This window comes from Corticium candelabrum, chromosome 1 (assembly GCF_963422355.1).
Source record: "Corticium candelabrum chromosome 1, ooCorCand1.1, whole genome shotgun sequence".
Classification (NCBI taxonomy): domain Eukaryota; kingdom Metazoa; phylum Porifera; class Homoscleromorpha; order Homosclerophorida; family Plakinidae; genus Corticium; species Corticium candelabrum.
Genome location: NC_085085.1, coordinates 10,778,056 through 10,795,568, shown reverse-complemented (window position 1 = coordinate 10,795,568; position 17,513 = coordinate 10,778,056). Strand labels below are relative to the sequence as shown.

At 39.7% G+C, this 17,513-nt stretch overlaps 1 protein-coding gene across 1 annotated transcript; it reads left to right on the top strand.

Moving 5' to 3' along the window:
• The first annotated feature begins 43 nt into the window (after nt 1-43).
• On the top strand, nt 44-16,979 carry LOC134195836 (inositol polyphosphate-5-phosphatase A-like). Its single transcript, XM_062664926.1, has 18 exons — nt 44-220; nt 374-415; nt 476-576; nt 6,355-6,442; nt 9,350-9,413; nt 9,479-9,582; nt 11,405-11,457; nt 11,520-11,583; nt 11,642-11,697; nt 11,765-11,852; nt 11,910-12,005; nt 12,596-12,667; nt 12,745-12,815; nt 12,887-12,937; nt 12,992-13,055; nt 13,122-13,184; nt 14,113-14,164; nt 16,638-16,979. The coding sequence occupies exons 1-18, from the start codon at nt 161-163 to the stop codon at nt 16,754-16,756; spliced, it is 1,308 nt and encodes a 435-aa protein (XP_062520910.1). The 5' UTR covers nt 44-160; the 3' UTR covers nt 16,757-16,979.
• The last annotated feature ends 534 nt before the right edge of the window (nt 16,980-17,513 follow it).

The window sequence follows — 17,513 nt, the reverse complement described above, 5'->3', positions numbered from 1 at the left end:
TCACACGTAGACGATCATGTTGTGTAGATTTGCTGTCTGATAATTAGTCATGTGACCAACGATGTCCCGACTTGGGACCGCCTACCCTAACTCCCGTTTGTTGTTTCTCGTTGTTGTTCCCGTCTGTTCTTACCAGCTGTTCTAGCTCTTTAGTCTCGCGATGGACGGTCATGTCTGTGTGATGCTAGTCACATCCAACGTCGGCTCTGCGTTCGAAGAGGTTCGTGAGCAGCTAGAGAATGCGGCCGACATCCGGCTGCAGTTAGACTGTTCCTTGGGCGTTCGTCGAGTTCCTCGTCGACTACATGTCGGCCGTGTTCGCCCGAGAGCATTTAGTGCGTGAAGGATTACGTGTTCTCTGTTTGCTTTACAGCCTGACGATGTGCAACAGATTTGGTTGTGCGAGTTGTTGGAGGTAGGTTGTGATGTACGACAGCACAAGTGTGTACAGTAGAAGCACGACGTTTTGCTCTAGGCTGTACGGCAAGGCAACCCTCATTTTCTAGCAGTTCATCTGCAGGAGCTGGGAGGCAAGCACTATGAGTCAACTATGAAGAATGTACAGAGTCTTGTGAGGTCGGTCAGTCAATGCAAATGTCGGTATGGAGGGTGGGTATAAATTGTGTGCTAGCCATGCATGTGGTTGGAGGAGTACAGTACCTGTGTTGTTACTGTATGTATACTTTGTGTCAATTTTTGGCACCATACAAAAATTATGATCATGCCACGTGCACTCTATTTGATGCTGACTAACAATCAAGAAGTCACTCTTTTGCACACACCAATATTGTTGCTATTTAAGTTCATTGAATGTAGATGATTTCGCTTTATGATATATTAAATTGTGTAACAGTTAGAGTGATGGCTGGTATATTATAGTAGGGTAATCGAGTACTGGGAGAAGGTAATTCCATTCCATACAGTTTGATTTCAACGGCTGATCACTGCTCTGAACCAAGCTCTATTCTAGTAAGTAAGCACTTGTTGAATAGCTGATCGTCTAGGTCTCCAAATGGAACAAAAGAAGCGGCCAGCGTTATCGTTTGTAGAATCTAGACAGCAATTTCTGAGCGAAGGTACCACATCTGCTGACTTGTCTGGTTTCTAACTTTCAAGAACAAATCTTGTTTTGCAAATCTGTTTGTAGCCGTAGTATTTGGCCTTCCTTGCTACGATCTGTCAGCGGTAAACTCGCTCGTGAGATAAGACTTGCTAGTAACGAGCCATCCATGCTATTTTGCGGGGCGTATCCCTACCTGCTTTACTGGTGCTCCGCTCAATCACGACTATGTTGTATCTTCCAGCTCTGATAACTGTAAAATAGGTGACAATAGAGTATGTTTAGCTTCCAGGTCGTATATCTCAGCGACCATGTATTTCTAAGCTGTGTTGACTAAACGCTAATTGTACATCTCAGAAAGACACACAGACTCGATTTGTAAGTGTTAGTGCACGTTGAACAGTGCTAGAAACCCCAAACCTTTGAGAAAAGCGAGTATTGGTAAGTGTACGGACTTGCACCACCCACCAAATCTGACCTTCCCTCACATTATATCCTGTTTCTAATCGAGGTGAGCAAGGACATGACCTCGAAATTTCCTGTATATAGTGCAGTGACCAATGCTAACAGCAGATACAACAAAAGTTAAAACGACGCATTGTCTACGTGATACGGGTCACCGAAGGCAAATGTGTACGGAATTACCCCGGATTACCCTACTGCTGGTATGCTGGTAGAGTTTATGTCTGGAGATTGAGCAGGAGGCCAATATTCTTGTATTGGTAACGTCAAGGTAATCTAACCACATCTCTAGGAAGTGGGTTAGTGTCCTGCTGAAAATAAATGATTTTTCAGAAAAAAATTGCTATGTTGACAAAAATAATTTGTTAGGTAACTGCTTTTTCATTATCATGAGATCTTCCAGGATGTGGACTTGCACCTGATGAACAGTGTTCTAGAATGATTTCATAAGTTTGTTGTAAAGGGTGTACTAATAATCATAATCTTTAATTTAATCTTGCAGTATTACTAGACAGATTTCGTGATTGTTTGCACTGTTCAATCAACAACCAACAAGTTTTTCGAATATGCTAATATGGATGGCCAGCTAATTTAAGACATTTGTAATTACATTCATCAAACAGTTTAACACATGCTCATTTTGGGGGGCTTTTTGGTTTGTGTTACATTTTTTTAGTCTAAAGTAGTAGGTATACCTCCTTAAAATGCAACAGTGTGTTATGTTTGTGGTGAAGGACACTGCTGCAACAGCTACATGTACTTCTAAATATTGTCACAGTCAGGATTTAAAATAGTCAGATATGCGCATTTGCTGAAACTAGATAACCGCAATCCGGATCAGGAGGATTTGGATTAGTGAGGTTTGAATTAGTGAGGTTTGAATTAGCAAGGTTTGAATTAGCAAGGTTCGATTGTTGTCAAGAGCAACTATTTCAACAAACAACACCTTACTCAATTATTTCATTAATTGACTTACCTCAACATAAAACACTTTTTTATGTCTCCCTCTATTTAGCTAATCTACAAGGTGTGATAGTCTACAAGGTGGTCTGCAATTAGTAGTAACTAATCTACCTGCTCTCTAGGACTACGGGGCACAGCAAATGTTTGGATGTCATTCTTCATTGTCAACCAACAGATTCAAAACTGCCACCAGATTAAATTCACCAACCACACTACATCTATGGTCATGTGACATATTCCAAAGCAATTAGAGCATGGTTTGTAATGGGATCTATCATGATGTTATTGACCCCTTAGCCACTCAATTATCTTGTTGATAAGCCTTCAGGCTTTGAGTCACTAACATTAATGGATCCCTAAACTATGCTCTAACTATTACGTAGAAATTTTGGGTGTGCTTTTAATTTAGGTATAGGAAAGGGACACCAAATTTACTGAAATAAGATGACATTGAAACAACATAATATATAGTAGAACTAACACTATTGGTCGGAAAATGTCCACCAAGTATAGGTTATTGTATGATTAGCATTCTATATGGCTGTTACCAGCATGAGGGGAAGGATATCGCTCAAGGCCAGGGCTCTAACCTCACTCTGGGTGCTGGTAAAAGCCATATAGCACGCTAATCATACGATAAGTCATTTATACCATGGTCACGTGAGACCTTAACCCCGCCCTCATGCTGCATGGGGGAAGGTCTGGTGAGGTTCCTTGCCATGTTGCAGCATCATCGAATTCTGGTGTTATGAAGACACAAGATAATATTGCTGCTTCTGACATATGCTGGGTGTTTACAGGATGTAATCATCGATGCTATCTTCGACTCTAGCCAAGCCACGAAAGAGTGTTTCATGACTTTATCGTGAGGCGATCATCTGATGGTTTCATTGCACATGCAGTCACGGTCAGTTTGTGTTTGACGTGTTTTCTGTGAACTCCTGAGAATATAGGAGATGATCGCTTCGCCACACAGCCTACTGTCTAGCTTCTCACTGGACTAGCCTACTTACTAACCAAACACGTACGTGGTCGTCACCACTGGCATTAGTAAGTGAAAATCAATGACTGCAAAGGGCGCACACGCACACCATTTCGACGACAGTGAAGACAAGAACTCACCTCACGATAGCTGTTCAACAGTAAGGCCATGAAACGTTCTTTCGTGGCTTGCCTAGAGTTAAAGATAGCATTGATGATTACATCCTGTAAACACCCATGCGAGTGCTAGGCATGAGAAGTGGTAATATTATCTTGCCTCTTTAACATTTATAGGGTCTTTAGTTCACCAGAATTCGGTGATGCGGCAACATGGCAAGATCAAAGGAACCTCACCAGACCTTCCCCCCATGCGGCATGAGGGCGGGGTTAAGGTCTGGCTACGCAAGACTAGTCACGTGACTTGTATAAGTATAAGTGAGAATGCAATATTAACAGGAAGTAACTTATTGCACACTTGCTGTGCAATACATTATGTACACCATCTCAATACGCACTTGTGATGCACCTCACGTGACCATGGTATTGGTATTTTCAGACTTGTTACTTTAGGGTCTACCAGTACTATTACTATCAGTATTAATAAGTACTCACTTCATCTATAATTAAAATTATAGCCAAAACTTTTTATATTTGCTTTTTGTTGAAGACAAGCGTGAGTGTCACTTGTAGATATGCCTTTTGTAACAGCAAATGCTGGTGATGCCATGCCACAACAGTGGCATCATGCCTATTGTGAACATGCTGATACTAACAGTAATGGTTTGTGGCACTGTACTGCGTTTATGGAAGTCACACTTGTCATTTTTGGGAGTGTGTTAATAAATAGACCAATCAGACAAGAGTTATTATCACATGGGGTGTCTAGAGAAGTATTATGGTAGATGAAGTAGAGACTCTGATTGATATCGTGCAAGAGTACTATTGCATTTGGAGGCTTAAGTCAAAGTCATACAAAGATCAGAGGGCCAAGGAAAATGCTTGGAAAATGGATTACCGGGAATTTCTGAAACAGCACCCAGCCCCACTGGGCGATCTTTTAGAAACTGTTCTTATGTAGAGCCCATGGGCTTCTAATAAGATTGAAGATTATGGTGTGCGATTCGACCATGAAGATCGAAGTTGGTCGATATTCTGAGGTTGCATTTTAGTAACGTGCTTTACTATATATACTACAGTGTACGTACCGGTATGGCAACCAGATAGCAGTCTTACTGTGGAACAGAAGTTGAGCTTTGTCGAAAAGGCTGAAAGTAGAATTCGGAAGCAACGTCAACCTTGTGTCGTGTGAGCTGGGTATTGACCGAAACTAGGGTACGAGAATGGAGAGATAAATTACCCTCTAAAGAAACACCTGACAAGAAGTGTAAGAGGGCAGTTGGGTCTGGTCGTACTCCTAAGTTTATAATAAAGACCAAGTATGCAGGACGGGCCTCACATTTGCCTACTCTGTGGTACATTGTACGGTACTCAAGTCATTTTACCAATTTTCATAGTTTCCTATGAAGTGCCCAGCCGCTTATTGGGAATAGATTTTCTTCCATAAAAATATTGCAACCCGGGGTGCTGTTTTGGAAATTGTACTGTACTGCGCACGATAGTGCAGCCTGCAACTGTAGTGTCATGTTGCAAACATTGTGAATAGAGAGTGATGAGGCCGGCTTTCAGCTGTGCAGCATGCATTGTGAACCAGGCTGAATTCTTCAATCATAATTTTATAAGATTTGTCTTACCTTAAATTCCTTTTGTTTATCAGTTACTGTTTGTGAGCTTTTTCTTAGGTATACGATGAAGATAACAGAATTGTTTGTGGTTTTACTACTTGGGTTTAAACTTAGCTGGATTCCAATTCCGTATGTCAGGAGGTTGACAGAGCTGATAACCTACAGAATCTTGGTAATCTGGCGTAGTAGCTTCATACTAGTAAATGCTCGGTTAGCATTGTGTTAGGCGAGCGATGGTGTTCTGTCTTACTTATTCGCATAACAATGGTTGCATCTTTAAGTAGCAATAATTTCTGTCAAACAAAATGCAGGAAGTCAGAAAACAGACTGTCAGTGGCTCTTCTTGTGGCTTTGTCTTTCATTGTTTGTTCACGCTTGGATCGTTTGCTGAGATAGTCGCATAACAATGGTCGCGTAGCCACGTGATAATGGTTGCGTAGTAGTAATTTCTGTCAAAGTAACGCGGAAACTCAAAAAACAGACTTTTCTCTTCATTTAGCTTTTCCTTTTCATTCCGGTTGTCATGCATCAGTCTCCTTTCCTCGTTAGTCACATACGGGAGCGAAATTGAGAGTCGTTTCACTTTTCTCGCCAAGAAATTGTAATTGTGTCGAGCCCTCGAAAGGGTACCCTTGATTTACCCTTGATTCAACTTTTAGCGCATGTGTTGCGGAGTCAAAATTGCAACCATCTGGCATTGTTTTTTAATCCGACTCTTCATTTTGCTGTAAATCAATATGACAAGTGCTGACGCACGTATATACATATAAATATATAAATATATAAATATAATATATCTCGACCTCAATTGACATGACAAGAGAGAGGCTTGCTTCGCTTGCCAATATATTTGATGCTTACCAGAATAGTAGTGTTTAGTATGGTAATGAAACTTGATGCTACAGTTTGTTGTGCAGGTCCCAGAATTGTGTGAGTTCACAACGTTTGCTTGGGACTTATTAGGGATTAACACACAACACACAGTAGATGGGCTCAGCAATTGATGACTTCTTTGCAAACTAGAGAGACTTACAAACTACTAGCTTGTGTTTGTGTGTAGCTGCTTTTGCCAAGTCACAGTATACTGCGTGTTTGGAAGGGGTGTGATAAATGTTATTGTAATTTTACATTGGTGATGTGTTACAGATCCATCACGAACTCAGATGTGCTTAAGAACTATGACAGAATGCTGGTTCTGTTAGATGAGAATATGAAGAATAAAGAGACCTTCACGGTAATGTAATTATAGTTGATTTGGTAACTAGTTGCATTTATTCTGTCAATAATCGTATCATTATGTCCATCTTACTGACTTTCCACATTTAAACTTTCCGTTTGGTCATCTGAAGGGTACTGTCAGTCTACGGAACAACCACGTAGTCTATCTTTCAAAAGTACCCGGATAATGCCAAAGTGCAATAGATCAGCAAAAACGATCAGTTGTCTTGACTTATAGCTGTTGTTGAATGTGAATGCTCACACTGGGTTACTTGCATTGCCATGGCAAGATTTCACGACAAGGACCCCTTTAGGTGTTCGACGTTCTCTTCCTGATGTAATGACGTTCAGCTACAGGCACAATAGAGTAAATGTGCGTGTACAACGTTGTACAACTTGTCAGAGTGCTTGTACAGCGTTTACTGACTGGAATACACGGAACAATGAGTACGGCTACACATCTGGCAAAGCTCAAAAGCCTAAGTCCCGCCTACTACACCATCAGCCCCACCTGCTGTGTCACAAGGGCTGACCCAAGTCGACGAAACTCGTATTTCATGCAACCGATAGATACCCTCACAAGCAACGGTTTGGTGCTGCTCTTGTAAAGTGAAAAGAAAAACATCAATGCAATAGCATGAGGGAAACAAATTGCCTTCTAGCGGTGGAGCTAAATGCACAGAAGGTTCAAAAGTTGGCCCCGGACCAGCAAGGCACTAAACCATCTAGACATAGATCATCTTGCCTATACCCTAAACGACAATAAATCGCCTCCAAAAGAATCAATGCACACCTGAAGGCCTGACGATTCATACACAAGCGCCCGTACTTCGTAGTGAATGTACTTGCTGCACACCGTGCATTTCAAGATCAGCCATTTCCGCCCGTTTCATCTTCCTCTTCTGTGCAAAAGAAATCACGAGACCAACGAAAACTGCTGTTAGCAATCGACTAAGATACACTGCATCCTATGCTGATCTAAACAGAATAGCTGGTCATCTCGTTTCCTGGGACGAAAATCACGAAGTGAGGCGCCATGGCGGTGACAGCATCAAAGCGCGTCCACTTCCGTCCCTCTCCTACGAAATTCGTCCTCTGTTGCATCCTACCTATCGTTGAATTTATGCTCCAAACCTTCTTTTCACTACATGTTGTGACAATGGAGAAGAAAAAGGTCTGGTGGCTACACAGATTATCAGTAAAGTAGTTGACATATCAAACACCTGAATACGGGACATTGTAACACAACGAGATGCACATAATCTGGGTCTTGTTTTAAAAGATAACGCACGTGCTGTTTTGGTAGACTGTGTAGGAATAGGAAATTATAAAAAAGAGGACTGTGGGTGTACTGTACTCAGTTTTTTCTTGAATATTTATTATTATTATTCTATGATTGATTTTATATATTTTAAAGCTGGAAGTGAATGTAAAGTCAACTTTCCCAGGCACAGGTGTGACTTAAGTTTTGCTGCTGTTGATGCCTAATAAGACGTTGGCTAAGGAAATGAGTAGTCTAATTACACAATTGAAGATAGCTTTATCAACTCGATTGCTTTGGTTTCTTTCTATATTTTCTTGAATATAGTGAAACCTGTTCTAATTGATAACCTCAAAGACTGGGAGTTGCAGCAGGTGATTGCTGCTGAGTAACTACTGTACAACCTCATGTAGTACCACATCTTTGTCTTGCATTGCATACATAATGTAAATACATATCTGGATACATAATGCCTTTGTTATGTCTTTCTGCCTTGCTCCTTTATTAGATTTAATTACTGATTGCTAGGCATCTTGTCTTTATAGCATTTTGTCTTTACAGTATTTTTTGAATGCATTTTGTCCACATCTATGTATTTTGTGTTATCTGTTGTGCTGATTCTTTTATCAAATAGTTGAATATCTTTACATGTCTAATATTTACCGAGCGTATTGTCACTGGGTCATCTAAAGGACTGTAACACCATGTGTATCATTGTATTGTTTCTGAGACATGTAGTTGGCAGGGTAGCTGCTATGAAGTGAACATATTTGATGGGATGATTGTGGGTGCTTTCTTGTATGAGCACTCTAGTAGATTGGTGGTTACGAATTGTGTTGGACAGATGGTCTCAATGGGTGCTAATGTATTTTGTGTTATCACAGAATGCTGTATGCTTAGCAATAGCCTTGCTCACACCAGGTGGGCACTGAGAAAGGTGGTTGCTACTGTATATGCAGTGTGTTAGTGCATCTTTGATACTATGTAGTCATTCTGGCATATTTGTTCATGTAGTTATTTTGTCTGATTATTGTTGTAATGGTAAGCCATAATAAGTAGTGAATAGTACAGTAAGTAAAGCTCTGTTTCCACCCTTGCATTCACAGCTATGAGGCCATTGTTGTTCACAACGAAATATTGTTTGTTGTTAAATGGCAGGATTCGACCAAGGCATATGGGACATGGAAGTCATTCCTGACTATTCTGCATTGTCAATAAAACTTTATGAGTTGTAAACATGGATTATATTGCCCAAGTGAATTCTTCTCATACACATTGGCAAATTGCCATTGTCTATGGTTGCACATATGTAACCAAGCATGAATACTGTCAGTGATTAGACCTTGTTGACCAGATTGGAAGTATGACACCCCCTGAGCAGACATAATGACATAGAAGTGCTTGAGCCCTATTTAACTTACATACAGTGTTTGCTCAGTCTGTGTGACATTTACAAAGTCTCAGTGGGTGTGACATTTACAAAGTCTCGTTTCTCTGGCTTAATTTAATAGCTGAAATTAGTCTTACTTAGAATAGTAATTTGGAGTTAAGCTGGTTGAAGTGGTAATAGAACATGGTGTAGTTTGATTGAACTAATTATTAATTAATGATTACAAAGTTTGTAGACAATTTTTGTAACATATTTGTATATTATGTAAACAGGCTCTTGGTTCTCTGTATTTTATTCACAAGTCGTTCAAAGACATTCAATTGTGGAGTTTTACGAGTAAGTTGTGGCTGTTACACTATGGAAATGATATGTGGTATCAACACAGTTGTGATGCTCAATAGAACAGATGTTTGAGCCCATTTCTGGGAAAACTGTTGTTGGTGGCAGTCTATCAGGCAGTGAAGCTCATCAGAAAGTCAAATTTCCTGCTGACTTTTTCCCTGAAGTAAGAACAGCTGTGTGATTGTGATTATACATTGGGTTGCCAAAGGTCTTGGTAGGTGTCTCTTGCAACTTCTAGAAGATGTAGTCTGTGCATTAAATCGACAGTGAATATTAATGTAGGGTAATCCAGGGTAACTCTGTGAGTAATTTGATACACACCCATATGCTACATATGAGTGTTGTAGTCGCTTGATCTTGCTACCGTATGGAGCAGTAGCCTTCTGCAAATCAGCATGTGGGCGACCATCTCTGAAATCTCAATCGTTCTTAAGATAATTAGGGACTTTTGTGGGCACTGCTAATCTTGTGGGTGGGGTAACTTCGGAACAGAGTTTTGTTCTGGCAATTACGACTTACGAATGGTCATAACTATTGCTTGCTTGGGTATGTTTCTCTACTGCATCTACGGTGGTAGTGACAAATAAGGCATACCTATTAGATCTTTCGCTGTGCTCAACAAAGTTTCTGTGAGGTGTAGGAGGCATTTTTGTTGCTATCGCTTTGCCGTTCTGGATGTCTTATTCAGTAGCAATCAACTTGCTATGAAACTCGTATTCCTACATCAAGTAGTTTACTAACAGTAGAAGAGATTCAAATCCTAAACTGGAGGTAAGATGCTTCACGCTCGAACAGGGTTGGATATTCACGGAGTTACCACGGTCGCGGAGTTACCCCGGATGACCCTATCCATTTCCAAAATACTATTTTAATACTTAAGGACATGTCTTTATGTTAACTACAGTAGCAATTTTGCTTTTCATGGATGGCAGTAAGTGTTGAATTAGCTCTGGTGGTTTGTGCTACTCACATCTAATTTCTTCTTTTAATTCCTTTGTGTTTTATGGACCTGGACTCTTGTTACAAGCTGTTTCCTTAAGCATTGCCCAATGGTTTTCTATCGGATAAGGCCAGGACTCTGAGCTGGCCACTCCATGAACCTCTTTCCGTTTAGTAACAAACTATGTTTGCACGGTGGCAGCTGCATTGTCTTTGTACAGAAATGTTGGTTTTCCATTACCTTGTCATGTTCTTACCAGAGGGGGAAAATGCTCATTGAGAGTATCGATGTATCTTCATTTTGCTGCTTCACTTTTGAGATTACTCTCTAGATCATCCACAGCGCACCTTGGACTGTTCCCAGTGTACATGGGCAGTCACTCTTCTGTAGATTTTCTCCATACATATACTTGACCATCACTTCCACTTGCATTATCTTGCTCTCATCAGTAAAGGTTGTATTGCTAATGAAGGGCTGTTTCATGCTGCTTGTTTTGTATGTCCCAATTCCTTAAATCTTTGTCTGGTTGTCCTCTAGCTAATAATGACTTTTGGGACAATAGGCTCCTTTTGAGAGATGATCGTGCTAGAAGATCTTTTGCTTTCCTTGGCAAGCCTTTGCAGGTGATGCAGTTCCCATTGCAAAGCTTTCCGAGTTCTTCCCATTTTAGTCTTGTTGGCACTGATCTAGTTGCTTTGTACTTCTTCAGTGTGTTTGCCATCATAGACAATGGCTACTTCGGCTTCATGGCCGTAGCCGACATTTATCCCCCATCTTCATCATGCCATCAGTCTCTGATCGCTCTTTAGTGATGAGCTCTCTTACATAGAAGCTGAGAATAGAATTTAAAGCAGTCTTCTCAAACTTTAAGGAAAGTGAGTGATCTGATTTGAGAAGGCTTTCTTATCAGTTGTACTCATTATGAAACTTGTGAGTAAGGTAGAGAATATAGAAATCTCACAAAGTTAGTGTTTGTGTACACTACCAAGACTTTTGGCAACCTACAGTACAGGTATTGATGCATGATATTGATATTGTTGCATAGTTTAGGTGGTCACGGAAAGGGTTTCTGAATACGAAGTGGAATATGTGTGGCAGGTGTGATAATTAGTACTACTGGTGCGTCTAGAATTTGGTTAATAGGTCTTCAATGTATGTAGAGTTGTTAATCTAGTAAATGTACATCTGTTTCATGATGCGTCAAATTTGAGAGCTTTGGAGCAAGTACAAAGCGCTGGTATAGCACTGTGTATGTCAATGGAAATATTTTGTGACTGTTCAGAGTCCTTCACCATACTGCCTAAACAGACGGAGAGCAATGGAACATGTCATGAAACTGTAAGATTATGCATATTGTGGCTACTATATGTACACAACTTGTCATGTGTAAATTTCCTGTCGGCAGGGTAACGAGAGAAGATGGTAGTCAGCCAGTTTCTACCTTTTACTTTGGTGATTTCAACTTTCGATTAGATCTTCAAAATGTAGTTAAGGTGAGATTACTCGTGTGTAGTGATGGGTGAGGTTGTCAGTTACTGTGTTTTTTATAGAGTTTGTGTGGGGATATGAGTCCACAGTGGTCCAAAAAGTCAGGGGGTGAAGTTTACCAAGCAGTGTACAGGCGAGAGGGCGAAAATTCAGATACAGTATGTTTGGTTGTTTTCTCATTTTATGCTGTGTATGTGTATGCATCTGTGCAAGAAAATTTGCAATCAAGAAATGTTACAATTATCATTTATTTTGTCACATGAATAAAACTAGTTGATACATTATGTATACACTATTACAATGTTTGAAGATTGCTATGACATTATAGTATTTTTGGGTGGTGTTGAACTGCAACTTGTTTCTCTATGGTTTAATTAATTGGCTCATCATGATGGTATGGCTGTTAAACCTGTAACAGTTAGGCAAATGTTTGTAGGGTAGGTAGTAACTGCTTTTTACGAGACCAGGTATGGCAAATGTTAAAAATATGTGAGCAAACGCTACAGCTAAAGTTTAGTTTGGGAGACTCATGCTGAGTCGAGCAGTAGGGCTGCTCCCATGCGCTAGAAGAAAACACAGAAGGTATGCAAATTGTTTATGTACTGTAGTCACTATTTGCAAGTTACTTAAGTGATTTTGTGATATAGGCTGTCCTGTAGACTGTATGTAAATGATAAGCTACAAAAACATGACACTTAAGTGTAGTTTATTATTAAAACATCAAGTCATGTTGAGTATTGTTATGCAGGTACTGACAATAGCGGAAAAGTTGTTTCAGTATAAGAACAGCTCAGAATTTTTGATCAATAGTGGAGAAAAGGTAACTGTTTCGTAAATTTAGTATTTTGTTGTGTAGTTTAACGAGTGTCATGAAATAAAATCTGTGAACTTCTGCAGTTTTTAGAATTCGATGTGGAGTCTCAGTACTTTAAAGACTTGCATGAATTAGATTTGACGTTTCCACCAAGGTCCGTTTAATGTTTCGTGCATCTACTATTGTTTTGAGTATGTGAGGTTATTATGATGGTGCGGTTCTTAGTTACCCATACAGTGAGGACAGTCATGAAGGAACAGATTTGTTGACAACGAGGTAAGTCCAATGGTATATTTGTTTGCGTGTTGTCATGCATTATGGGTTTGATAGGTGCCCTGCATGGTGTGACAGAGTGCTTTTCAACAACCAAGCGAAACAGGATCTATCGTTTGCTGTATGAATCTACATATGAGTTGCTTATGGCTAGAATATTGATATGGCTGCTTTATCCTGCTGATAGAGTCATTGTAACAAGTTGGAATATGGAATGATTGGTCGGAATGTGTGTACAGGAGATCACAAGGTTTGACTTTCTAGAGTACATTGGGGTGATTGTTTAGTACCATTGAGTGTATACATAGTTATTTGTATCATGTAATACAAGAAAGAGGTGACTAGCTTGCATCTTTTTAATTGAACATGTTTGTAGTGAAATAGTTCTCATAATAAAATAAGGAAATAAATAATTCATTGTAAAATTTCATTTAATGAAGTTTTATAATGAATTATTTATAATATGTCTGCACAAACAATGTACTTAATTAACTGTAGCATTTTAGGGAGTAGCACTGTTTGTCTGCCTGCTTTGGAAGTGACCACGATTGTCATGGTTTTGATAATGAAAGAAACTGAATTGATTGGTTACTCAACAGCTGTAGTAGTTGTTGCTAATAACAAAGCTTCTACACAAAAGATTTATGCATCAAAGGGACTGGTGTTACACTTTCTCTTGTAGGCGTACATTAGGTGGTCACTTAACCAACACTTGCTAGTTATTATCTGTGGATACAGTTATCTAGTGTGGGACTATGTCAAGACATACCGTCCAACTTATGCATCTAGAACACAAGCTAGCCTGCAACATCAGTGTCATTTGAATAAAGGAATGTCCTGTTAACAATAGAAACAAATGGGAGGTTTATGACCCAGAGTATGAAAGGAGCAGAGTGTGTATTAGCTTGGTTGTGTTGTTGTGACATTGGTTATCCTTGATTACTGCATGTCTGATAGTTGTTGTGAACTAAGTGTAGAGATGAACTACTAAAAATGTTGTGATTTATTATGATATGAAATTACATGTGTTGTTCTTACCTGGATGGATTTGGGATGAATTGGCTGGTTGTTTGTGGATTGATTTGAAGAGGAATTGGTAACAGCTGTAGCAGTAGACCTGCACAGTTTCATAAAGTAACTTGGTTGGCTTTATTTTTACCCACAGTTGATTTTTTTAGCCAATTTTCATGCAGTTTGTACTTCCAAGAAATGCAGGACAAAGTAATGGTGGTAAGTGCAGTAATGTTGTAAGTTTGATGCCACTATTGAGGAGCAATTGTTTTTGCAGTTGTATATATTTGTTTTTGGTTTTTTGTTTTCAATCTTTCTTTCTTCAATCTTGTTCTCAAGTCTTTCTGTAATATATCTTCGTAAAACTTTAGTTTTTCAAAGAATATTTTGATGAGGGTTTTTCGTTTGATATACTTTAATTAATGTGGAAAGTCTGTGTTTTTTAGTTAAGAAAGGAATCATTTTTTGTGTTTAGAATAACTATGCATGACTATTCTAATACAGTAGAACTTCAGAGATTTGAACACATCAGGAAATTGGGGTCTTCATAGTTATGAAATGCTTTGTAATTCTGAAGTTTGATAATACACTGTATCAATAGTACACTGTATCAATAGTACACTGTATCAATAGTACACTGTATCAATAGTACACCGTATCAGTGATTATGTAACTTTTGAAAACAGGAGTACAATACACTGTATGGCTAACAAAGTACCGTATTGCCTCGCATACAACAGCAGAGCTCTTATATAAGAACGTTTGGTGTTATGTGCCTTTGTATAGTGTGGTTAGGGTATGTAGGGTAGAAACCATGGAATTCCTTGAAGAATTGAAGACAAACTTGAAAGGAAGATATTGATAGCTAGAGTTGTGAAAGTTTACAGCATATGTAACTGATGCATGAGAGCAGTTGCCACCTGAAAAGCTGTCTGTGAAGGAAGTAACCAAATCAGCATCAGAAACATGGCTATCGGTAATGGCTTCCTTTGTCTTTGATCCTCCTGGGTATTCCTTGGCTTCCACTGTATTTCCTATAACCACACTGTACAAAGGCACATTGTCCCACAATATTCTAATAAGAGCTCTGTGGTTGTATGGGAAGTATCAGATAAGGTCCATGAACACATGAAGTACAGTAACTGTGATATTGAACCTTAGTAGTAAAATAACAATCCATTATCTTGTGCCTTCTAAACTTTAAAGCTGGGCGTGGCTACATAGGGTGATCAAATTTAACTGTTTGTTTCAGTTGTCTGGTGTTCTTATTTTTGACGTTGTACTGTAAGACCTGAGTGTAACAATTAGTTTAATTATTGAGTAATGAGAATTTTCTACTAACGATAGGAAACTTTCCAACTTTTTTGGAAGGCTGTAACTGATGGTCTGAATGGCTACTTGGAATAACATTTAGTTTAATAATTATTATGGAGTAATTACATATCTTTTCCCTGCATATAGAAACTTTCCAAGTAAATTCCCATGGAGGGGTGTGACTGATGTTCTGGATACGAATTTATCTTGGCACAAGGGGTTGTGTGGCCAAGGCTTCCACTGTTTGTTGAAAGTGTTAATTAAACTCAATTTTTGCGTTTATTGTATTTACACCAATTTAGAGTCAGTTGCTTTTGTTGATAAATGTTATCTCGTTCTATATACTTATATCTGTGGCCTCTGTGGGAGAGCAATAAATATTTTATGGGGACAGCCTTGCTGTATATTTACTATTTTCCGAATAGTACAGAAAGTGGCACCTATTTATACTGGTGTCTTGAGAGCCAGTCATGAAAGTTGCATGCCATCAGTAAGATGTAATGAAATTATCATTCTTATGACTTTCTTTCAATCTTACTTTCTCTTTTTTGTACGAGTTGCTTGCATGTTGTATTCCAATGAAGATGTGGTTGTTTAGATTTAGGCAGTTGCTTGCTGCATGTTCTATCTGTAGTATTACATGTCAGACTTCTGCAACACAAGATCATTTATCTTCTAGTAGCTGCTGTGGTCCATGTCTACATGTAGATGATGGCGCCTAATTGTGGTAATGAGAGCTAACTGCACTTGGTTCCCATATCCATTTAATCATCAGTAACAGAGGTCTAATGTGGTTGGGTCTGCTAGGCTAAGTGTGCATCCCAATAGATTCCACTTCCTTCTTGAAGTCATAAAGTGTTCAATTCTTGGAGCTATGTCATCTTATTAGATTTTTGTTTAGGTAAGGAATTGCACATATTGTTATTATCCATTGTCTCTAAAGCAGGCTATTTGAAGCAGCTAGGTTTATTGTAATTAACCTTGTACCGACTACAGGATGCCCAATTGTAGATGGTCGATTGTCCTATAGACGCACATTCTCTGTCTGAGGTGCTTTCTTCCTTATTCTTTTTCTGTGTTGAGCGTTTGCTGGCATGATACTTAGATGTCTTTCCCAGCTGGCCACATGCATGTGTTACTTTGTAAAATTAGTGGTTCATTCCAGTAGAGCATTTAATTTGACTGACCCTATCATCATAAGGGGCACCACATGTCTGGTGCAGTTCTATGTAAGGAACAGTGTGTTGAATTAGCCAGATTGTTTTCAGGATACCTTTCAATATTGTCATAGAATAGTGACTGGTACATATGTGTATTACCTACTGCCCAAGGCAGTGAGGAGCACAATCTTATTTTGCTTTGGCTTCTGCTGTGCTAGGTAACTCAACTCGCACAGCCCACTCTGCCGGAGACCAACAGCCAGCATATTTGACTCTCATGCTAGTCGCTATAGCATGTTCGGCCGTGCTGCTTGCCACCATGTTTCCAAGTCTCTAGCATCAAGCATAAATTCATCATTAGTGCAATTCACTAATTCATATTGTTGGGACATGCAGTTTAGTATGAACTTTTAGTTTACACATAAGTCACTTTCGTATGCTATCGGGAAATTTTGGTGTAAGTATATGTACTAGAAATTGATTTTGGTGCTTTGAGTAGGTTTAGTCAAAGAGAAAACTAGAGAATTTGCCAGGCAGGATGTGGAAAGTGCGTGGTGGGAGTTGGGGGTTCGCCACGTGCATATGCGGTTGTACCCCACGGTTGTGTGTCGAGTTGCACTGTCGGATGTCGCAGAAAGGCGCTTCTCAACTAGCGAGCATCTGTTTAAGAAAGTCATTGAGGTGAAGTCGTAAACAAGCAAGACTGATAAGTATCCATTCTAATTGCTCATCACCCCGCCCTAATTACGGCAAGTGATCAGTGCATTGCAACATTCGAGAATCCGCTGTTTTTGCAAATAGACCGGTCGTCTGCACCGGGTCGGGAGCCAACTCGGGCGAGGGAGGGTGTGCATTAGGTGGAATGTAATAGTCACGCAAAGGTGGCTCTACAGACTAACGATCTAGTAAGAGACGATCGCGACGTATTCATCTGACCACTGCAGTAAAGGTGTCATTGGAGCGCGTGTTCACACAGCTGCATACTGTGCCTGAGGGGAACCGATAGCGGACTGGTCTGATACGGACAGGTCATGAATGCTCAAAGAGTGCTAACGATTGCGATGGCATTGAGCTTTAGCACTCACGCTCTACGG

Coding starts and splice junctions, on each gene's coding strand:
- LOC134195836 (XM_062664926.1), top strand. CDS start 161: ATGGACGGTCATGTCTGTGTGATGCTAGTCACATCCAACGTCGGCTCT. Junction 416..475: donor GGTTGTGCGAGTTGTTGGAG/GTAGGTTGTGAT, acceptor GTTTTGCTCTAG/GCTGTACGGCAAGGCAACCC. Junction 11,458..11,519: donor AAGTGGAATATGTGTGGCAG/GTGTGATAATTA, acceptor CAATGTATGTAG/AGTTGTTAATCTAGTAAATG.